The sequence below is a fragment of the Terrapene carolina genome, unplaced genomic scaffold (assembly GCF_002925995.2).
Source record: "Terrapene carolina triunguis isolate 2854851 unplaced genomic scaffold, T_m_triunguis-2.0 Scaffold18, whole genome shotgun sequence".
Classification (NCBI taxonomy): Eukaryota; Metazoa; Chordata; order Testudines; family Emydidae; genus Terrapene; species Terrapene triunguis.
Genome location: NW_020664369.1, coordinates 10,005,910 through 10,030,862, shown reverse-complemented (window position 1 = coordinate 10,030,862; position 24,953 = coordinate 10,005,910). Strand labels below are relative to the sequence as shown.

The following is a 24,953-nucleotide window of genomic DNA, read 5'->3' as shown; positions in this document are numbered from 1 at the left end:
AAAGAAAGAAAGAAAGAAAGAAAGAAAGAAAGAAAGAAAGAAAGAAAGAAAGAAAGAAAAAGATACAACATTTTAAGATCCTTTGTAAGCTTTTACATTATGCTTTAGGGTTTGTTATGTTTTAAGAAGTTTAAAGAAATTTTCTGGGTATTCTACAGACATGGTTTCCCACCACTCTTTTTGTGGGTTCTTCCCATGATGTACTGACTCTTAGCTTGAGCTCTTTGAGAAACTTTTTTCCAAAGCCGAGTGATAAAATGAGGACTTGATTTCACCCTCTTTGAGCTGCCTTAGGAAGGAACAGGAGTTCTTCAGATAACATTTTGCGTAGCCAGCCAGTAGTAGCCCTTCTATGATCTATTTGGTTATATAGTTAGGTAATCTTCATATTTTATATGGAGAGATGGATTGAAAATCTAGTTAGCCTAAAGTGGACATATTAATAAATACAAATAATATACCGGAACTTGATTTAATTAGGTGCACTGAACGGCATCAAGATGTTTTGCTTTATGTAGATATATTTCTTTGCATCCCAGAAAGGTTGCAATTTATTTTTCCAGTCATGATTTTAAAAACATGGTAGTCTTGCACCTTGCCTGGGAGATGTGATTGCTTTTATACATGGAAGCAGACTTGATTGAAGAGCCTTTTCCTGGGAAGGTCTTAAATTAAGGTCGCTAGGAATACAGGCATGGGGAAACTGCAGTAAGGAGTTTTAAGGTGACTATATTCAACTGGAGTAAAATACTGGCCCCAGTGGCAAAACAACCATTGAATCAATAAGGCCAGGAATTCACTCCTAATGCTTAATTTCTTTTGTTTTAGGATGTGCAGACATTAAATTTCCATCTTCATTTCACAGTGAGGCTGGAAATAACAGCAGATGTGTTATTACACCAGTTTTAATCGCACTGTTAAACAATAGAATACCAATAGAAATTTATTAAATATTTTGGGTGTTTTTCTACTTTTTCAAATATATTGATTTAAATTACAACACAGATTACAAAGTGTACAGTGCTCACTTCATATTTTTATTACAAATATTTGCACTGTAAAAATCATCAACAAAAGAAATCGTATTTTTCAATTCACCTCATATAAGTACCGTAATGCAATCTCTTTATCGTGAAAGTGCAACTTATAAATGTAGATTTTTTTTTTGTTACATAACTGCACTCAAAACCAAAACCATGTAAAACTTTAGAGCCTACAAGTCCACTCAGTCCTATTTCTTATTCAGCCAATCGCTAAGACAAACATGGTTGTTTACATTTACGGGACATAATGCTGCCCGCTTCTTATTTACAATGTCACCTAAAAGTGAGAACAGGCGTTCGCATGGCTCTTTTATAGCTGGCATTACAAGGTATTTATGTATCAGACATGCTAAACATTTGTATGCCCCTTCATGCTTTGGCCACCATTCCAGAAGACATGCTTCCATGCTGATGATGCTTGTTAAAAAAATAAAACGTTAACTAAATTTTGACTGAACAACTTGGGGGGAGAATAGTATGTCTCCTGCTCTGTTTTACCCACATTCTGCCATGTATGTCATATTATAGCAGTCTCAGATGATTACCCAGCACATGTAGTTCATTTTAAGAACACTTTCACTGCAGATTTGACAAAACACAAAGATGTTAGATTTCTAAAGATAGCTACAGCACTTGACTCAAGGTTTAAGAATCTGAAGTGCCTTTCCAAATCTGAGAGGGAGGAGGTGTGGAGCATGCTTTCAGAAGTCTTAAAAGAGCAACACTCTGATGCGGAAACTACAGAACCCGAACCATCACAAAAGAAAGGGGAAGTTCCTCACCTTGCAGTAACTGAAGTTCTTCAAGATGTGTGTCCCTGTGGGTGCTCCACTTTAGGTGTCGGTGCGTCCCGGTGCCATTGATCGGAGATTTTCGGTAGCAGTGCCTGGTCGGGACGCAGGCGCTCAGTTGGTATCTCCCATCTTGTTGAAATCTTCCTGAGCGCCTCCATCCTGCACCCGCCTCAGTTCCTTCTCTACCATGGAGTGATTATATTAGTACTCCAAAGTAGAGGGGAGGAGAATGGGGAGTGGAGCACCCACAGGAACACACATCTCGAAGAACTTCAGTTACTGCAAGGTGAGTAACTTCCCCTTCTTCTTCAAGTGCTGTCCCTGTGTGTGCTCAACTCTAGGTAAATGTGTAGCAGTTCCCACTATGGTCGGTGAGACTTTGGCGATGCGGCAGTGAGTGAGTACTATATGGCCTACTATGGTGTCTGCCGTGGTATCTTGCATGACAGCATAGTGTTTGGCAAACGTGTATTCAGAGGACCATGTAGCCGCTTTACAGATGTCAGAAATGGGTAAGTTATGTAGGAAGGCAACGGATGTCAACATAGCTTGAGTGGAATGAGTTCTAATGCCCTCGGGTGGTTGAATATTTTGAATACGGTAAGAGGATCTGATACAGACAGAGATCCACTTGGACAGACGTTGTTTAGAGATAGCCATACCTTTCGATCTTTCGATGATGGAGACAAAGTCGTGGAGATTTACAAAATGGCTTAGTCCTGTCTAAGTAAAAAGCGATTGCTTGCCTGACATCGAGAGTATGCAGGGTTGCCTCGTGTGGGGCCTTGTGAGGTTTGTGATACAAAGTAGGTAAGTGTTAAGGTGGACGGTGGATACCACCTTAGGGAGAAATTTAGGATGTGGTCTCAGAGTGACTGTGTCTTTGGAGAAGATTGTGTAGGGAGGATGGGCCATCAGGGCGCTTATTTCACCTACTCTCCTTGCTGATGTTATTGCAACTAAGAAAACTACCTTCATGAACATATGGAGAAGAGAGGAGGTAGCCAAGGGCTCGACTGGAGGTTTCATGAGATCGTGAAGAACGAGGTTAAGGTAGCCGCCGTTGGGTAAATTTCAGGGTACAGATTTTGCAGGCCCGTGAGAAATCGTTTTATGGTGAGGTGGGTAAAGAGCAAATAACCTTCTAACAGGTCATGGAAGGTGTTAAGTGCCTCCAGGTGCACTTTGATGGAGCGGAGGGGAAGTCCATCCTGTTTTAGTTTCAGAAGGTAGTCTAGAATGTTAGGGAGGGTCACCATATTGGGTGTTAAGTGATTATGTGAGCACCAGAGAGCGAAATGCTTCTACTTCTGCAGGTAGGTTTTACAAGTGGGGTCTTTTCTACTGTGCAGGAGGACATATCGGACTTGCTCGGAACAGGCTAGTTCATGGGTTTGGAACCATGAAGGAACCAGGCTGTGAGGTGGAGCTGTTGGAGCTGGGGGTGAAGAACCCGTCCGTTGTCCTGGGAAAGGAGATCTGGCCTGTTGGGGAGAGCCCGTGGATGATGGGAGGACATGTGGAGTAGGTAAGGATACCACGTCTGTCTCGGCCAAGCTGGGGCAATAAGGATGACCCGGTCCTTGTCATCTTCGATCTTCCGAAGAACCTGTGGAGCAGAGGGATTGGTGGGAAGGCATACAGGAGAGAGTTGTTCCACGGGATGAGGAACACATCTCCTAGGGATGCAGTCCCGAGTCCCGCTCTGGAGCAAAATGAGACATTTTCGATTCTGGGTTGTGGCAAAGAGGTCTATTGATGGGGTGCCCCAGAGGGAGAAGAGCTGTTGAAGTATTGCGGGGTGCAGCTCCGATTCGTGCTTTGTTGAGAAGTGCCTGCTGAGTGCGTCGGCAGTAGTATTGAGGACCCAGCGGTCCCGTGTAATTCGCTGCCAGGCATGGTGGAAACTCTGGAGGCAATGGCCAAATGGGCAAGAAGGCTGTGGAATCAAGGAGTGGTCGCGCAGACCCTCGACCAACGTTTCAAAATTTATTCCCAGATAGGCGGGAGGTGGTTGCTTGAGCTTGATTTTGTCTGCACTTAGGGGGTCTAGAGCGATTCCTATTTACGTCATATGGTTTGGGTTGAGGCTCATAATATTGTTGTGTGTGCGGTCTTTGGTAGGGTTGGTATCGCTGTCTACTGGGAAGAGATGGGTGAATGCCCAGGGTGCGCAGTGTCACTCTAGAATCTTTCATGGTGTGAAGTAGTTCATCGGCTTTTTTGGAAAACAGTTTGTCTTTATCAAAGGGGAGGTCCTCCATTTTGGTCTGCAGATCTTTAAGGATGCCAGATGCAGAAAGCCATGAAGATCTGCGCATAACCACAGCAGTTGCAGTAGTACGGGCTGCTGTGTCCGCCGTGTCTAAAGAGGCTTGTAGGGCCGTTCTGGAAATCAATCGGTCCTCGCTCAGAATTGATTTAAAGTCCGCTCTCCTATCCTCTGGAATGTAGGAGGTGAATTCAAAAAGTTTATTGTAATTATCAAAGTCGTAGCTGGCAAGGAATGCAGTGTAGTTTGTAATCCTGAATTGTAGAGTGGAGGATGTGTAAACCTTGTGACCCAAGACGTCAAGGGTTTAAGGTCCTTGTCTTGCGGGGTGGGCCAATATTGTGGCTGTTTCGTCCTTTGTGCGACTGCATCGATGATGAGAGAGTTCGGTTGTGGGTGAGAAAATAGGAAGTCAGCAGCCTGAGCAGGAACATAGTATTTACGTTCGGCCTTTCTGCAGGTAGATAGTAAAGAAGCTGGAGTTTGCCAGAGAGTGTCAGCTGGTTCCAGGAGTGCTTGGAGCGCGATCTTTGCAGGCGCAGAGGGTTGAAGGATTCTGAGGAGTTTGTGTTGTGTCTCCTGAACCTCTTCTAGGGGGATGTCTTGACTGAGTGCCACCCTCTTGAAAAGCTCTTGAAATTGTTTACAGTCGTCCACATTCTGTGGAGGCGGGGGGGAGAGGGCTCCGTCTGGAGCAGATGGAGAATTAGGGTTCGGATATGGTTCGTAGCTCACGTTCTCAAGAGGGGATTCAGGTACTCTAGAAGTGGACGGAGCTGGAGATCGAGGCACAGAGATCTGAGGATGAGTGGTAGGAGGAGGTGGCCAAGGGTACCACTGAGGCCAAGCCATAGGGTAGGAGAACCCAGGTGCCGCTCACGGGGGGGCGAAGTAGGGAAACTGAGGCTGGTGGCTGTGGACCATAGCCTGAGGTGGAAGAGGTTCCAGTGGAGGAGAAGAGGCAGGTGGGGAGAACTCCGCCTGCTCCTGTATATCAGGTCCACTGTCAGTGAAGGTAGCCAGTTCAGGTGGTGAGAACGGCTGTTCGAAGAGTGAGCCCTGTGTTTCCAGGAGCGGCGAGTGAGGCTCAGGTGGCACTGAGAGGTCACATTGAGTGAGGAACTGTTACTCCTGCTCCCTAGGCTGTGCTGAGCCTGGACTATGCTCTAGCGTGTTAGCAAGTGAAAGTGTCAGCGGTGCCGTGGATCTGTTGGAGGTGCCCTGCAGGGGGTCTGCCGCTGGTGCTGGGGCAGGAGACAGGCTCGGTGCCGATGTTCTTTCCGGCACCGGGGCAGAGTGTGCAGTCAGCACCGTGGCTATTTTTAGCGCTGAGGTGCTCGGTGCCATGGAAACCTTCCCTGTATGGGAGGTCAGGTTCCCGCCTCTGAGGTCTGTGGGAGCCGTGGTTGAGGCTTTCGAAAGAGCTGAGGTGCCTGCCTGTGGCACTGTAAGCACAGAGGGTAAGGATCTCGCGGGAGACCCTTTACCCTTGTCAGCGTCTCTCCTGTGAGACTGCTGTGCTTCTTGCCTCTGCTCCAGAGAGGGTGAAGCAACGCTCCCAACTGGTTCAGATCTGGCCGGGGAGCGTGTGGGTTTAACTTTCCCCGTCTCCAAAAGCGGCTGCAGGGATTCTTCCATCAGAAGCATTTTAAGCCGCAGGTCCCTGTCGCGCCAAGCTCTGACTTGAGGCTCGTACAGTGGAGGCACTTTGCGGGGATGTGGGTTTCCCCGAGGCACCTGACACAATATGAGTGCCCATCCGACTGTGGCATGGAGTCCTGACAGGAAACACACTTTTTGAATCCTGAAGCCCCTGGCACTGTGAATTAGAAAGGGCAGGGGAGAGTGTCTCAGCGGGAGACAAGCCTGAAGCGAAAAGTTTTTTTGTTTTTTGGTTTTTTTTAAACTAAGTAACTAACTATGTAACTACACTAAAGGAAGGGAAACAACTAGGATGTAACTAATAAGTATTTCTGTATTCTTTGTTACTTTTTTCCTACAGAGACCAGGGAAGAGAAGCAGCACTGCCCCGAGTCCCGTCTTCAGCCGGGGACAGTTGAGAAGGGGGGGTGCAGGGCGCAGGTGCTCAGGAAGATTTCAATGAGACGGGAGATACCAACTGAGCGCCTGCATACTGACCAAGCACTGCTACCGAAAATCTCCGATCAATGGCGCCGGGACACACCGACACCTACAGTGGAGCACCCACAGGGACAGCACTCGAAGAAGAAATCAACCTTCTCCTGGGGGCATCTGACTCAGTTGGTGAAAGTGAACATGCGTTGGTCTGCACTGTTTTGAATCATTATCGAGCAGAACCCGTCATCATATGCATATATTCTGGAATGGTGGTTGAAGATGAAGGGAGATATGAATCTTTAGCGCATCTGGAACGTAAATATCTTGTGACGCCAGCTACAACAGTGCCATGCGAACATCTATTCTCACGTTCAGGTGACATTGTAAACGAGAAGCGGGCAGCATTATCTCCTGCAAATGTAAACAAACTTGTTTGAGTGATTGGCTGAACAAGAAGTAGGACTGAGTGGACTTGAAAGCTCAAGTTTTACATTTTTATTTTTGAATGCAGTTTTTTTTTTGTACATAATTCTACATTTTTAAGTTCAACTTTCATGATAAAGAGATTGTATTACAATACTTGTATTATGTGAATTGAAAAATACTATTTCTTTTGTTTTTTACCACACAAATATTTGTAATCATAGAATCATAGACTTTAAGGTCAGAAGGAACCATTATGATCATCTAGTCTGACCTCCTGCACAACGCAGGCCACAAAATCTCACCCATCCACTCCTGTAACAAACAATAAAGTGAGCACTGTACACTTTGTGTTCTGTGTTGTAATTGAAATCAACATATTTTAAAAAGTAGACAACATCCAAAAATATTTAAATGGTATTTTATTATTTTTATCATGCGATTAATCGCAACTAATTTATTAATTGCTTGACCGCCCTAATTATTACATATCAGTATTCAGAGATTCTGACACACTTATTATCTACAAGTATCTGAAAGGTGTGAACCCCAAAGAAGGCGATAACTTGTTTAAGCTGATCTATAGGAGAATATCATGGTAGTAGTGCCCTAAACTGATTAAAGGAAAATATAGGCTGGATATAATGAAATACTTCCTAATAGTGACATCTATCTAAGACTGTGAAATGGCCCCCCAGTGATAGCAGGAAACACTGTAGCACTCCAGATTTAGCACTTATCATAATGTAGGAAAAATTCTGCTTTGATAAGGACATGGATTACTAGACTCCCTCTAAATTCCAGTCTCTCATTCTAAAAAACAACAAAAACAATAAATAGACATTTTCCTGTTTAACGGATTTAAACTTGTACATCTATTAGTGATTTTGGAATTTTTACAAAAATATATATTGCAACAGAAGAGAATTCCACCTCAATGAATAATAAGCCATTTTCCTCCTCAGTGTCTGCCTCTGATTTATCTTTCTTTTGATGGTCCAAATCTGTCAGCTTTAAACTTGCTGAGTAACATTTGAATGTGTGAACACTCCCACTGTTTTCTAAGTCATTACTCGTGGAGTAAGATACTACTACTCAGCATAAGTAAATGTCAGAATTAGATTTTAAATAACTAAGTACCTTAAACAGATGATTTCATTTATGTTTTCTTTCATGAACTCGTTACTATCAGATGTACTTATAATTAGTTTTTCTAACATATATAATACACACACACACACACACACACACACACACACACACACACACACACAGAGTATATATCTATCTGTAGCTAGACTTACACAGTGTATAACTATCAATAGCTAGACAGCAAGAATGGCAAGTTTGATTAATCTCACTCTAATTTTGACACTAAAATCTTGAATCATTTGCTGAACCTTTTCAGCTTTAGCATCATCCTAACTATAATAAAATCATTTGATTTACACAGTATTCTAAATGTAGTCTTACTAATAATATGGGATAATGGTGACAGACAACTGGCACAGTTACAGGTATTATGAGAATTACAGTGAGATTTACTGCAAAATCTATTTTATGTAATGGGATAAAATAGAATTAGCATATGATATTGTAAGATTTACTGAGAAATCTCTTGAGACTCTGAATAGTAACTATGTAATTATTGTGTCAGCACAGTATATACAGCCAGAATAATTCCTGTCTATTTATGCTCCATATCTACACATGATCCTGAAACAATCTTTATCTCTTATGCTGCTGCTCAACATTATGTAAATATTTTAATGTACTATCTAACAATCATCCTAACTCCAATATCCATTCTCTACAGTGTACCATGTCTTTTACATAGGCTATGACTTTGGTTTCCTGCTTCGCTGCTGTCTGAATATGGAAATTCATGAGCTACTGCAAGTCCACAAAACCACACTCCGCATTCATTTAATCCTTTACAAATCTTTATTCCTTTTTTAATCCACTGCTTTTATATTGTGTTTCAGCAACAAATGTTTGCATTTTCATAAAGAATGCCGTAACAGAATTTCTGTCCAAAAGTAAATATGTGATTCTAATACAGAAACTTCAGTAGGGCACTGCAATGTACCTTAAGCAGTTTTATTTTCCCCTGAAACTTTCCTATTTCCTTCCCTAAGCAAATTTCAACTGTTCTTCATTCCATTTTTTCAACCAAACTGTATAAATGCACTGTACACTATGTATCTCATTCATTACGAAGTATTAAATGCTTAGGTGAAATCCACATATATTATGCCTCCTATTTCACCTTTCAGTAATGATTTCACAGACACTTTTTTTTTTACACAAATGAAATTATAAGTCTACATTTCCTTGAACAATCCTTTGTTCCTTCCTTAAATATAGCAACTAAATTATTCGTACAAGACCTTTTCTACTACATGCATCGCTAGTAAGATGTCAGAAGAAGTCAAATGATTTTATATTTTCCTTGGTGGATCCTATGAAAGTCTATGATGTATTTCCATTGGGCATGGCATGCTGTCAAGTTTTTAACAGTCCTCATTGCTTTATTAGTCCCAGTATTTCCTAATAACCAAAATAAATGCTTCTTTACATACTAAATTGGGATTCTAAATTGACAATGATTTATTTAGTAATATTGAAAATATTGGAAATTGCTAACCAAGCATCTTGGTTTTGCTATCACAAAAAGGAAGGGTTTTTTTTATACAAAGCATTAAGAAAGTGATACAGTGGTAAATACTAGGTTGCAAATATTAGTTAGCAGTTTCTTAAAGAAAAACTGATGCACTAAGATATCTTATAGAAAAACCTTTCATTAATTAAGCAGGAGAGTAGAAATTTTATCAAACCACAAGGAAAAGAATCACTGATTAGAAACTGAGAATGCATATTGTATGTGTGTCAATATATACACCCCTTTATTTCTTGTGGAAAAATCCCAGAGAATTTTGTTTGGGTTCTGAAATCACACGTGAAAGGGCAAGCAATCCAGCAAGTGGAAATAAATATGAGAGTTACAGAAGAGTATCTCAATAATTGGCTCAGCAGTTGAAAAAATAAGTCTAAATTTTTAAATGATTGAGGTAAAAAAAAAGATTAAAAAAAATTAAAACCTCTACAAAGATAATAAAGAATGATGGGTTAATCTGGTGATATATCAGCAGCCCAAATCATGCGGCCATGTGGAATATATGCTATAGGCAATTTCAGGGCTCTGCTTTTTTGAACTGAGTACACACTTAACAGAGATAATATGTTTTGCTTTTAGAGTAAGAAAAACATTTACTATACTGCTAGACAACTGATGAAACAATCTAGTCAGAATGACATCACGCATCCCGGCTTTTGGCAGTGGACAGAAAATTCAAGGGATTAGAAGGAAGCCTCCAAAAGACAAAGTGAGAAAAACCACTTGGCGCCAGGGTAAAAAAACATCATAAAAAATGATTATATATATTTTTAAAGTTAAAATTTTTAAGTTCGAAAGAATTATATTTGCACACGAATGATCCAAAATTTGGTATGAAAATCCCCCAATGTGAGTTGCAGGCTGGAGTTTTGGCACACAGTATATGGCTATGTGAATAAACAAGCTCTAGCTTTCACATGACTTGGGGTATTTGCATAATTTCAAATATGTGCACATGATATTGAAGATTTAAGACAGAGTGAAGGAAAGAATGTGACAAAGCTAGTTAATATCTAGCTCTTAAAATGATAAACAAGGGAATTATTGCAAAAACAATTAAATGTTACAAATGCATACCACTGTTTGTATGGAGGTCCAAACAATTAAAAAACTGAGAAAAAAGTTCAACTGTCCATGCAATAACTCAAAATTGAAGATTTTGTGAATAATTGTATGTGTTAGCTTGCAAGGCAGTATCTCAACATTATGTGCAGACTTCAAAAATTATAAATACATTTATATTTTAAAAGAAAATACATGCAAAAATTCCACCTTTACTTATGTGCTAAAATCAGAGTTCAGGATTCTGGGTCCACCTGCAAGAGCTGATGGTATCACGTGCACCTAAGCAGTGCAAGGATGTTCTCCTTTCAGGTGTTAGAAATGAAATCAACTGCTGCAGGAAGAACAGAAGGACGAGTCTGGTTGTGGCAATTTTTAAGTCAACACGTAATCTGACATACATCTAACTAAAAGCTTTTCAGTTCACATAAGAAGCAAAACACTGCACAATAAAACCCAAATAAACAAGATTTACTCACGTTTGCAGTACTTCCTTTCCCTCCTTGATGAAGCTCGCCCAATGACATGGCATTAGATAGTCCTTTTCGGGTCAAGACATCAAGCTTTGGTCCGCAGTTCCCTCCTTTAATTGGGCTGAAACTTATGCTATAAAGCCAGAGTGATTCTCTCACTGAGGGCTCAACTTCACTCATCTCCTAGAACAGTGATGATGAACCTCTATGGCATTTGATGCCATTTCTGTTGGCTGTGCCACAAATGGAGTTCTGAGCCTTGGTAGAAGTGATGATCAGCAGTGGAGATTGCTGACGTAATCCAGTTGATGTCAGATGTCAAGAGAGGCAGGGCCAGAATGAGAGAGATGACAGTAGACTGAAAGGAAAGGAGGGAAAGACCAGGAAGAAATAATTGAAAGGGGAAAAATGTCAAGGAGAGGAGACAGATGAGGTGAGAAAGGTAGAATAGGGAAGAGGAGTGAAAGCTAGAAGGGGAAAAGATTGAACACAATTGAAGCCCCTCTAAAGTCTGCATCCAATAACTAGCAAAATTTCACTTGTGGCCCTCCGATTCAAGAAGGTTCACCATCACTGTCATAGAGAGAAAAAGGAAAGAAGGTGTGCACTGAGGGAGCTCCATCAACAAAGGAACAGACACTGCTCTTGTTTTTGTTTCCTCCTCAGTTCCATTTCGCCCACAATGCAAGATCTTTAAGAACAGAAATAAGGTGAAAAAGAGTAGGATAAGAAAAGGACAGAACTACCAGAACATCAGAGAAAAAAAGATAAGCTCAGGGAGACTATGTTATAAGTACAGCAGGATGCCCATGAAATAACTTCATGAACTATTTTGATTAACCAATTCCAGTACAAGAATTATTAATTATTATTACTACCTCTAGCGAAATGAGTTAATAGTATATGACATCAAAGGCTTACAATAAGATGACTGGAAAATCACTTGCAATAATTAACAGGCCAGATTCTAGAATATGATTCAACCCTGCTGTTCTGCTCAGGCGGTTGGATTATGGTGTTGGTGGCCCACTGGGAATTCCATGGCAGATTGTATCTTACTGCTTGCATAAAGCCTGCTCCACCAGTTGCTCCGGCCACTCCTATCCCAATACAAAGGGCATATATAGAACAAAAGTCTGCTATTGCTAGATCTACCTTCATGGGTGTAAGGTTCACTAGGGCCACCATAGACTGGCCCACAGGGTCAGGGAGCTGTAACTGGCTCCATGATGCTCCTATGCAGAGGAGAATCTGTTACAATATTTCTGGCTACTGTACTGTCAAAGCAATGCCTGGCGTTTTGCTGAATGATAATATGCCTCAGTTTACAATAATTTACCCCCAGTGTTATTATTTAGAACGTAATCTATAGCACTTCCTAAAACATTTTACAACTAACAAAGAAATGTATGTCAAGTATCAGAGGGGTAGCCGTGTTTGTTGCTTTTTACAGATCCAGACTAAGAGTCCTGTGGCACCTTATAGACTAACAGGTGTATTGGAGCATAAGCTTTCACGCGTCTGACGAAGTGGGTATTCACCCACGAAAGCTTATGCTCCAATACATCTGTTAGTCTATAAGGTGCCACAGGACTATTTAGAGAAATGTATTGTTCTCTTGATAACCAGTTCCTATTATTTAACTGGATTATTATTTATGGTACTTGAGTAGAGCTCATAAACACATTTTGAAAATGATACTCTAATCCACAGTTTTAGAAGTGAAGGAGCTGTTAGTCTTAAAAGTCCTTTGACTCCTCCCTGCAAAAAGATTTAAGTACTCACTCTAACCCAATTCTGGCAGATTCAACAGTTATAAAATTATTTTAATTATGGTAATTATATGCACAAGTTTTCAGAGCCCAAGAGTTTAATTTGAATACTGCATTAAGATTTCAGAAAGATGCAAGTTTAGTTTTTCTGCATATGTGTTTAAAAAATAGTGTAGCTTTGTGACTAATATCTTCATTTTTTCAATGGCTGTGCATTTTAAATGATGTTAAAGCCCTGATTTCTTGGTTAAGAGTTTTTTTTATATAAACCAAAAGAAGTAAAATGAACACTAATTCTGAAAACCCTAATGGAGTTGCTGTCAGGTGTACCTTTGACAGGATGTAATTTCTGTGAAAAGAGATACTCCAGACAATCTACAATTGTGGATAATGTGCAGCTATACTGGTTAAAACACTTTTCTAACCTAAGAGGTAAATCATCTCTATGAAACTTTTATCTCCTTTTTTGCAGTCTATGCAATTTGAAAAGGGAAGAGATGTAGGATTTTTTTCCACATTATTTCTTTCATACACTGGTGGCTATCATCCTTAATTTGGAGAAAGGGGAAAATGTATTTATATTTTTCATCTATCCATGTTCTGAGAGTACTGGGTTGTCATATTTACTAGTATGCACCAAGCATACTTTCACAGGGCCCAAAACGAGATGCTGATTTCCATGAGAGTTCAGACAGCTCAGTAAACCTCACAAGAGAGATTTAATACTTTTCAGGATTGAACCCTTAGTCAGAAAGAGACCAATAAGTTACTTCCAGTTAGATTTCAATTAGCCTGTGCCTAAATCTGGTTTTCAAGATTTCAGGTCACATTACTTCAAAGATCGCCAACATGCTGTCATGGCATACATGTCGTGATTTCCAAGAAGTTGATTCTTGAGACAAGGGGTACATCTACACTACCCGCCGGATTGACGGGTAGTGAGCAATCTATCGGGGATTGATTTATCTCGTGTAGTGTACCGCTCTCCCGTCGACTGCTGAACTCCAGCTTGGCAAGAGGCGGAAGCAAAGTCGACGGGGGAGCCGCGGCAATCGACCCCACTCCGAGAGGATGCGAGGTAAATCGAACTAAGATATGTCGACTTCAGCTACGCTATTCTCGTAGCTGAAGTAGCGTATCTTAGGTCGATCCCCCCCGCAGTGAGTTGTAAACAGATCCAATACCACTGAGTACTTCACATCCAGAAGACATTTTTTGCAGTTTGTGTTCTGTAACTTAAATTTAGAAATTAAAATATCCATATTCTGAATGTGTTTGAAACTACTCTTGAAGTATGGGCACAAGTACTGCTCGCAGCTAAATATGTAAATAATCACCATATCGAGAATTGAAGAACACAAGAATTGATTAAGTTTCCCGCTGTCTGTTCATAGGGTAAGCTGCTGGTATGCTGTTCATTTTTATTTTGATTCTGTGCTATTCTGAATATTAAAAATATCATTAGTATACTTTGCTATTAATGACATAATGGCACAGGGAAATTTAGTATGAACTGTGAACTAACTTCTAACAACTTGGACATAATAATACCTAGCTCTTCTATAGCACTTTTCTCATCAGTAGATCTCAAGGGCTTTACAAAGAGATGGCGAAACTGAGATACAGGGAGGAGAAGTGACTTGTCCAAGACTACCCAGCAAACCAGTGGCTGAAGCCAGGAATAGAACCCTAATCTCTTGAGTCCCAGTGCATGCTCTATCCACTATACTACATTGCCAAGTTTTACTTATTTTCCATATCTCCCAGGTGGAGTGTAAGTATCCAATACCCCACTGAATATGATACGGATTCTCAAAGAAGACTCATATGGAGTCCAACAATGAGGATAAATTGGAAGATTTGAATAATCTGACTCCTTGTAAGTATTATATCCTGTTACTCATTAAAGTTGGGATGTCTGTAAATTTAAAGAAAACTTCAGTTTCTGCAAGGAGTTATATATTACAGTAGTTGGTTATATTGAGAAGATATTTGCATGAAGTACTCCAATCACCAAATCACTCAGGTCCTCTACGACAAAAATGGTTGTATAGCTAGGGCCTTGTCTACACAACTGCTTAAGTCGGTCAGTTATGTCGCTCAGGGGTGTAAAAAACTCAATTAGCTGAGCAACGTAACTTACACTGACAACGCGGTGTCTACACCATGCTATGTTGGTGGGAGATGCTCTCCCGTTGACATAGCTTCTGCCTCTCATTGAGGTGGACTGATTATGTCGACGGGAAAATGCTCTTCCAATAGACTTATCGCGTCTTCAGCAGACCCGCTGCATCGGTGCCGATTTAGCACAGCAGTGAAGACAAGCCCTTAGATGTGCAGTAACAGTAGTGAGGTATTTAACCAGAAGGGTAATATTTTGACTTTTAGAGTCTCATCGAGATTGCATTTAACTCAGTGGTTCTTTTTAAATTTTATTTTTTCTGAATTACCTATGCAAATTCCCTAAAGAGATAAGGAAATAATTATCTGTCAGATTGTAAATTGGCTTAAATCACTTGTTCAACAATGAACATAGTTATTTTTTCCATTTCTTTTTTCATTTCTTACTTGTCTTAGATCTACACAAGGGATTTTGTTCTGTATTTGTACAGCAACTAGCTCAATGGTGTACTGGTACATGGCTAGGGAAATGGGCTCTCTGGTAATACATAATAATAATAGTACATATAATATAAAATGTATTGATGGAGATTATCTAAGAACCTAGGTACAAGACTTCAGTTTACAGGGGTGTCAATCTGGCACTTGTTAAGACCTACCGATTCACTTATAGAGTTTACATTAAAAAGGCCAACATTTGCCAACAGTCACTCCACAAGCGTATCTGAGATACCACAAGCCAAATCTTATTTCTGAATATTAGGAAATACTGTGATATCTCCAATGCCAAATCGTGATAACTACTATCAATTGTTAACTTTTTAATACCAACTATTGCATTTTTTTTTTATTATTTTTGGTAAACAAAGAACATTCTAGATTATATAACTATTTAAATAAAACCCAGTATAAAGACAAAGGAAGACTTTCCCCCTAATTCCAGTTTATTGAAAAGCTTCAGAATTTCTCATATTGAAACTCTGTTTTGATTAACTTTACTAACTTTAGTGCTGGCTACAAGGGAAAAGGCACTAAGTTAGTTTGTGTAAGGCCTAACTGGGTCTCAAAACTATGATAAGAAAATATAGTTGTGCTAAATATTTTGGCAACTGAAATGCCAAAACCATTTTTTAGTTGTTTGTTCCACAGGGGATAACTAATGATATAGTCTGACCTAAATTTTACAATTCTCTCCACATTGGCTCACTTCAAAGCTTGAGGCTAAAAACGAAAACTGGCCTCTCCCACCTCAGCTCCCTTGTAAATGCCACTTGTCTCTCACCAATAGAAATCAGTCCAATAAAAGATATTACCTCACCCACCTTGTCTCTCTAATATCCTGGGACTGACATAACAACACTGCATACTTGGGAAGAACACACATGCAAAATTAGCCATATGTATTCATCTTAGAGGTTTTTAAGGTCAGGCTTGACAAAGCCCTGGCTGGGATGATTTAGTTGGGAATTGGTCCTGCTTTGAGCAGGGGGTTGGACTAGATGACCTCCTGAGGTCCCTTCCAACCCTGATATTCTATGATTCTATCTCATTATGCAACACAACAGATCAGAGCTAGAAGAGGAATTAAGTGAAGTGGTTAGTTGTTCCCTAAATTTCCCTAACAGCCATGCTTAAATATGGCAATTTTTGAAGTGTAGACATTACTTTTGTGTAAGGCTCAAACAGATAAATACCTCTCCAATACAAGTTTTGAAAATATGGGTATACCATCTTCACAGGACATAAAGCAGATTAATTTGTAGGAAATATTATAGATCTCATAAGTTTTCTGAGCAGCACTGATTGTTAAACTATCACTATTCTCCTATAGCAGTAAACAGAAATGTCCAAACTCAGAAGTCTACTACCAGTTAATTCTCCAAACTGTAAAAGCCTTCCTTGGGACATGAAATAAACTATCAATTGAGAACAAAAAATGGTTTGCCTGAACAACAGAGGCAGGAAACACAGTACTCCTAGTAAGTTTTTACTAATTGTCTTAGTATTTTTGCTATGTTTTGGAGGACTCAATGGGGGGAAAAAATATTCCACATGACTTATCACTACCAAGGCAGGGAGCCAGATTGCTTTTCTGCCACCAATCCATTTCACAGTCAATTGCAATTAATTTTTTTTAAAGTATTTTCTCAGAGGGAACCTGATAATGCCTACAGAATGCCAACTCATGAAGAAAACCCAAATTATCAGGGCATTCGGTGTGACCGTCCAAGGATGAGACACTAAACCTTCACCTTCTGTATCTACTGAATATGTACTGTATGTAGTAGGAAAGAATAAAAAACGGAATACAATTATTTACTAAGAATAGGGTTTGTCATAATTTCTTCTCCACACTACCACCCAACACATGTACATCTCCTCTCATCAGAGAGCAAGAAACCATCAATCAAGGCAGGGATAATTCTTCGGGTCCTCTCACTTCCTTATTAGTTCATAAAATTCCAGAGCTAATCCTTTAAGGGCAGCCGATCAGACTTCCAAAATTAATGGGAAAAAAGAGGTTGGGAAGCAAAATAGAGAAAGGAGATTTTTTCAATTACTCAATCAGTAATTTTTTGTCAACCATTGTCTCTTCCCCATCATATGCTTCCAGATAGAGAGCAGATGTAGTGAAACAATACCTACCCAAGAGGTGTGTCTATCTCTTTCTGTAACCGGCATATGTACTGACCAAATTCACTTCAGCACAGAGAATGCTTTCTCTATAAGAAATTAGATTTTTCATCATCTTATTGGACTAAGGGAGCTAAACACAAGAGTTTGTAAAGTCCCATAAAAAGAGAAACTAAAGGTTTCCTTTTAGATGACAAGAGGACTGTAAAACAGAAGTCAGAACAGCTTAGTCGCGTTATGCTCTGAGAGGCCTGGAAGACTTATTTTTTTGAGGAAGTGGGAGGCAGAAAAATAGTCTCTTTTACAATTAAAAAAAACTTAAAGGACTGTACCAAAAAAATTACTCTGTCCCCAACATGAGAAAATCATCATACTGGATACCTAAACCATTGACTTTGATTAGTTTCAGTTAAAGAATATCTGAAAGGTTAAAAGAGTGGGAGTTTATCCTTTAGATGGTAAAAGGTGTTTAACACTTCTGAGCAACCACAAAACGGGGAAAGGGATGTGATCTGTAGTAACAAGTAGTGATATTACACAGGTTGGATGAATGAGAAATGACTGAGTGTAAGATTGGAAAATGGCCTACAATGGTCTGCTTGACAAGCATTTGCCAATCTTGAGTCAGAGAGAAACATGTAGAATTGTACAGCCTACATGTACCAAGATGAGAAATCCTCATTGACTCCTAATCCAGGTGAACCTCAAGAGCTGCTTTCTGTACCGCTTGAGTCTGTACAGGTATGTCTACACTGCAGCTGAGAGTGTGCTTCCCAGCGTGGGTAGATAAACACATACTACTTCTTTTTAAGCTAGCACACTAAAAACAGCAGTGTAGCCAGGGTAACCACCTGCATACAAACCTAGTCCAAGCCATCTCTTGGTTACACTGCTATTTTTTAAGCATGCTAATGCAAGCAAAGCTAGCACATATGTCTACCTGAGCTGGAAAGCATGTTCCCAGCTATCATGTAGATGTACCCTAAGTCATGTCTGTTAGAAAATAATGGAGGAAAGGAAAACACACACTCAGAAGTATAGGAAACCACTCAAAACGAGAGGACTTCCTATGTAAAAGGAACAGATGACCAACACATGAATGACATCCTTTGGAAGAAGTAACAGGAATCTAAGACTCCTTGTTGTTTTCTTTCTGTCAAAGAGTTCCCTCACAAGAAGGGGGAAAGAATCAAGAAACTCAGAGACCCACAGCAAAGTCTTGTTTTAGTTTATCTGAGCCGAGAAAGGAAACTAAACCATCATAATGGGAAAATGGGATTTTGAAGACACATATCCACAAAAACCCAAACCTAGAGTTTTCATGGGAGTAGAGAGACCATGACCACGAGACCCTTTATGGGAGATAGAATCTGCAATGGTAGCCTTCCAGATCAAAACTATGTGAGAGTGCTTGGGGGGTGGGGAGGGGAAGAGGGGAGGTAGTAGGAAATCCTGCATAAGGGAATCCTCAGTCATTCATTCAACACATAGTGAATCCAACTATCAACCAGGAGGTTTTCCTAATGGTCAAAGAGCCAAAGTTCTTGAAGCCTATCTGAAGCAGATATAAAAAGAAGAATTTTGTGTTTCTAATGGATGCAGCTAGACATGGGTAGTTCTCCTAAAACAATCTTGGGATTATTATATTAGATTGTTAGGGGTCCTCAAACTTTTTTTGCTGGGACCACCTTTGAAAATATTTCAGACTGTGACGACCCACCTCCATATCATGCCACCCTTACTTCTGCACTGCTGCTGGCGGCAACTCTGCCTTCAGAGCTGGGCACCTGGCCAGCAGCCACCGCTTTCATGACTCCCCTATAACAGTCTTGTGACCCCCTTTTGGGTCGGGACCCCCAGTTTGAGAAACACTATGTTAGAAGAACCTTACTTGGCTGCCTCATTTTTAGGAGGCTAGACAAACAAGATGATAAGCAAGAAGTCATCAATAGTTAGATAAAAGAATAACAATAAAGTTGTCTCAGTCATATTCATTTTGCCTGCCTAAATATTCATAACAGGCAGGCTTGCTGCCTAAATGTAAGCTGTGAAAGCAGTGTGGTGTAATGCTAAGGCATTAGATACGTTAGAACACAAAGAGAAAATCAGATCCTTCAAGGAATCCATAGTTACTATAAATGAAGATCTTGGGAGAGGGGGGGTCGGAGAAGAGGTGGAGTTGCCCTGAGCCCCAGAAAGACTGATTTTCAGAACCTGCAGCTAAAGTTTTCTCCAGCCAAGACAGAACTGCATGACTGAGTGTAGGTAGAAGAGGCAGCTGAAAGCCCTGCCCGGTGCATTACTCTAACCGAGGAACGTTGCTGGAGAAGGGCCCTAAGTTTTTTTTTTTACTTACCCGGCACTAGAAACTGTTGTGGGAGAGGGCCAAAGATACAGCCTGCTTTAAGAAAGGGTCAGAACTTTTAAAGCGCCTACAGGTCTGTGAGGAAGGAGACAGAAAGCTGGAAGCAAGACCACCTGGAATTAAGATTGCTACCCTGCCCCAAAAGAAGTACTTATGCTAGCAAGAATAATGCAGCTGGAGCCTTAGACTCCTTTCTCTTTTCCTTTCTCTTCCGCAACCTCCCCATATTGGATAGTCCAAAACAAGAAATTACGTGATGAATGGATTCCATGCCTCACAAAGCAACAGAATGTGTAGAAACCATCATTATACTTATCTTGATTGACAGTTCTTTACCTCCTTGCTTCATGGTGAGGAGACACATACTGGTCTCCATGCAGTACGGTGGGATTCAGGAAGAAGAGACTAACAACAAACAAACTATAGACTTTATTTTATAATCACTATTATTTAAATAAAGAGGCATGGAGAAAAGTTCCCATGAACCTAATCCTAGTTGGACTCTAGAAGCACCAGAATGAGATTACCATGTGTGGAGGTAGGGGAAGACACAGTGTTGCCTTTCTTTACATTACAGGAAAAGAGCAATTATAACCACAAGCTAAAACACTATCTGTAGAGCCAGGAGCAAACCCTACCAGATTATTACCTAGGGATGACAGGAAGGAAAAGGAGAACATAAATAAATGATCTTCATAGTGAAGTGACCAAGTAAACACTTATGCTAGAAAGAAAACCAGTAGTAATTAATAAGAAAAAATAATCCTAAAACTTAGAGGAAAAAATTAACACTTTAGGTTTAAAGTATTATCTTCACTTTATTTTATTTTTGCACACAACAGACTATTAATTTAGTCATGAAGCCCCTTAACATTTCATGCTTTTCAGTTTGCTAGTATAACTTTACATCTTTTAATAGAAAAACAAGCAATTGTTATTTCTACAAAGGCTTTTTTTGGTGTGTTTTCTGTCAGGAATATAACATTTTCATTAAGTGATCACTGCTACATTTAGGGAAAACCAGGGTACATTTTCAAAACCATGTGTAGGAGATGAACACTAAGAGAATTCTTAAATAATGTAAAGTAAAATATATTTTTTTTATTAAAACAGTCAGATTGCAGGGCTTTTATACATATATTACAAGAACTAAGCAAAACTATAAAGATTTATTATTTTTGCATGACAAGTACAATGATAGTTGTTAATGGGGTCTTTAAAAAAAATACTCAGTAGCCCTTTTATTTACCTTGTGTAACCTATCAGAGTTAGATCTGTAACATTTGGTATACTAATGCCAATGGTTTGGTAGCAATCAGTATGTTAGCTCTCAGAGAGGTTTTTTAAAAGAAACATACCAGGATCCAAAGAAAATGAGATAATGGAAGAACGCTACAACAGGCCTATCACTCTGCAGCAATAGATTTCCACATGTAATGTATAGCTCTAGGAACCTTCAGATCATCTTGCATTAACTTCCTCAGATGAGGCGGAAATTAAAGGGGATCCCAGAATTATCAGGCAGATGGGATCTAGTCTACATCCCAGCAAAGAGAGAAGATTCTTTCACTAAAGCAGTCCAGTCCTAAATCTATACTGACAATGAAAAATCTTTTTCTGATTGATAACACCAAGAATCACCACACTTCTACAATAAGCAGTTTGATAGTTATGCTAATGGGGAAGCAGGATATCAGCAGTATCTCAGCATCATTTGGGTGGTCACACAGGAGATCAGCCAAAAGAAACAGAATAACACAGTGGTTAAACTGGATTTTCATATGCCTTCAGTGGTTCCTACTTTGCTGCTGACTGACATAACATTTTTGCATCCTCCTCCTGCAGAGTACTTTCTCTATTTAGATGTATGTTGAGAAATTTTGGGTGTGATTCAGTTTCTAAGCACCAAAAAAGTGTTCTGGAGAAAACAGTGACAAGGAATCTGAAAAATAGATTGAATATGCCTTGTGGTCTTATTGCAGCATAGACTATAGAGTCAAATCATTAAAGCTCCTCCTATCAGCACTGACCCTTGCTTCAAAGGATGTTTTAAATACAATGTGGGGAACCAAGCATTATTACAGAACCAGAGTTGAAGTATGGGACAAAGAAGATGCCTGTATGTAGCACATAACAGCACATCTTCAATACAGAGTATCAAGGACCAGTATTACGTGGAAAGACTAGAGTCAAACACAGAGAATCCCTCTAAAGGATGGAACATAGCCACTCTAGTTGACAATAGAAAATGGTTGAAGAAAAGGAATCCCTGCAGTCAATTTGGAGAAGGCAAAAGCTGGATCATATTAACCAAGTCCCAGAAAGTCTCAAATCTTATGGTGAACCACAAGGCATTAGAACTTTACTTTGCATTGCCGTATATGTTGCCTAAGTCACTCTTACATTGGTTAATGTGTAAAACCTGAGAGAGAGAGAAATCACAAAATAACTTATAAGATATCTACTAGCATTAGAACAAGATTCAAATAAGCGTTGAGAAGTTGAAGAGGCATGTATTTAAAATGAGAATTAGATCTAGCAACAGGGCACAAAAGTAAAGCACAAAGTGCAAATAGCTTTCTTGTGCAAGAAACTCAGAGCTGCAAGGATATCTGAGCTGCAAGGTAGTGAAATCTCAGGGTTTCTCCATAAGCACTTTGAGACCAACTATCAGCTTGTGGTGACACTCAGAGGGAAGATGGGAGAAAGGAATGAGGTACCTTACAAGTGAAAGATTTTGAAATGTCAAGAGTTGGGAAACAACTGTGTCCCAAGTGGTGGTAAGTAGCAGTTCGACCAGTGGAAATAAGATATTGAGACTTCATAGGAATATTAAAGTAGAAACTAGAAAAAATTTCAGATTTCCTGTAGGGTTGCCAAACAAAACAAAAAAAAAATCCACAAGGGAGGTCCACAGAACGAGAGGTAACAACTCAAGATGAAAGACAGCTGGCAGTGAACACTGGGTGACTATTCTGTCTCCAAGATACTAACATGCCTATTAGGAAGTGTCTAGGAAGTAAGGACCATTAAAAACACTAATGACAGTTAAGATCTCTTGGGGTGACACAGACACCCCTAATAATAAGAAAAGAAATTAGTTACATAGGTAGTGAAGAATAACTTTTGTACATCTATTCAGAGAATAAATAAAAACCTTAGTAAGAACAAATGACTCTTTACTCCTTTTTTCTCTTTTTTTTTACCCAAATGTAGCATTGTATATTTCCCAAAGCCTTTTACAAATTAGATGCTATAAGGCCAATACGTTCTAAGCGAATCTCTGTAATCACAGTTTTGGCATGATATTTGGCAAAGAAGAAATAAGTGAAACAAAAAACAAAAAAAGAAAAATAATGATACAAACAAATCTGTATTTTTTTACCTATACATATACACATAATAAAAACGTTTGGAATATATTTGTATATTTGAAAGGCTCTTTTCCTAATCTTTACATGTAATAAAACACAATAGCCATGTTAGTGAATCAGAAATCTTATTTTGACAATCACTTGGTATTCCATATATAGAGTAAACACAAACTTGAGAGAGAATAAAATATACATAAAATGCCCATTTTGCATATACAAATCACTGTTTCTCTAACAAGAAAATAATGTTATTCATTTTCAAATCAATACAATTTAATTTTATTATACATGAAAAATAATACCACAGGATTCTTTTCTATTATCTAGGGGTGTTTATTTAAATAACTAAGGCAGACCTATTCAGTTTTAAAGTATTTTTCCACACAGTGCTTTTACATTTACACCCTTTGCAGGACTCATCTGTTTAAAGCTACATATTTTATAGAAAAATGTAGTTTATATCGTTGTATACAATTTGTTATCACATACCCATGCCTCTGCGTGAATGGGCCTGATGTTGCTTAGTAGCACCTCTTCATAGTTTCCATAATCACAGAATTTAACAACTGCAGTTGTTCCAGAAGAATGAAGAGCTTCAATTTCTGCCCGGTAAAACTTAGAGAGAAATTTCAAAGGGTCATAAAACACTGGATTAAATATTGCAAGAAAATCAATAACATTTTAAAAGATTATATTTTAAACAATTTATTAAATTTTCAAAAAATGTTTGTACCAAATATGCATATATTAGAAACTCATGTCAGTTTCAAACCAAATGCAAATTTACGTGTCCATCATTATCTAGACATTTTTACATAATAGAAAAAAAGATAGCAAGTGGACAGAGCTAAGATTTAGCAATTCATTTGGAATTTTTACTCAGAACACAGGTTACCACCAAAAATGTGAGAGCATTTCTAGACCAACAGAATGCCTAAGTGATTTAGGGTTTAAAATGCAGAGACAGAAAAGTGGTATCAAGATGACAACTATTTTACCTTTCTAGAAGGATTTATAGGAGAGTAGGGATTCACTTTTCTAACTCTAACAAAGCAAGAAGGACAAATACACTTTTATTTCATTTCTGAAAGGATCTTAAAGGGGATTTAGAGCAGCGGTGAGCCAAACTAACCTCAGCCTTCTTCCAAACAGAACTAAGCTGAAATATGTTCAAATCAGTTCACTTAAATTAATCCTCCCTATCAAGCGTCTATCTTCAGATAACCTCCAGACTGAAACAAATCTTTGGAGGATATCCTATCAGTCTTTATAGAGTTGAACATGAAGAAATCATTGTTTCCTATAGTAATTACAATCACCACTGCACTTGACTACCTGGCTACAGGATCTTTCCAAACAACCATTGGAGACAACACAGGCACACACCAGTCCACAAATATCTGCTGCATCAATACATTTCTTGTAGCTAATTTTCACCAAGATACATTACATCAATAACAAGCAATAAATTAATGTTCTTGCTTAGCACATTTTGCAAGTTCCTAACTATCCACAACCCAGCAATTCAAGCATCACACAATAAATACATTATTTTTCTCAAAAAATTCCATCTATAATCAGTGTACATGATGCATATGAACCAGTTCCAAATATGCACACATGCAACCCCCTATATTAACCTGTCTTCATGACTGAAAACATGTATGTATGAACATCTGACCATTTGTCTGAGTCATATAAGCCAAAGAGGCAGATTAAAAATAAAAAACCTTAGTTGCTCCTTTATTTAAAAGAAAAAAAAATCACATTGTAAATGTTTCCAAAACTGCTCTGGCCACTTCCCACTCTGAACATTTATAAAGCGGAATGACTGCTTAAAATATTAAAATAATACAAATCACAC

At 39.2% G+C, this 24,953-nt stretch overlaps 1 protein-coding gene across 2 annotated transcripts in view; it reads right to left on the bottom strand.

Moving 5' to 3' along the window:
• Nucleotides 1-24,953, bottom strand: part of LOC113407119 (tudor domain-containing protein 3) — a 259,992-nt gene that overhangs the window by 24,492 nt on the left and 210,547 nt on the right. For both annotated transcript variants that reach the window (XR_003899863.1, XM_026655218.1), the window contains exon 12: nt 23,579-23,704. Coding sequence is in view for 1 of the 2 variants with exons in the window: in XM_026655218.1 (XP_026511003.1) it covers nt 23,579-23,704 (126 nt within the window). In the remaining variant the exon portion in view is untranslated. The remainder of the gene's footprint in view (nt 1-23,578; nt 23,705-24,953) is intronic.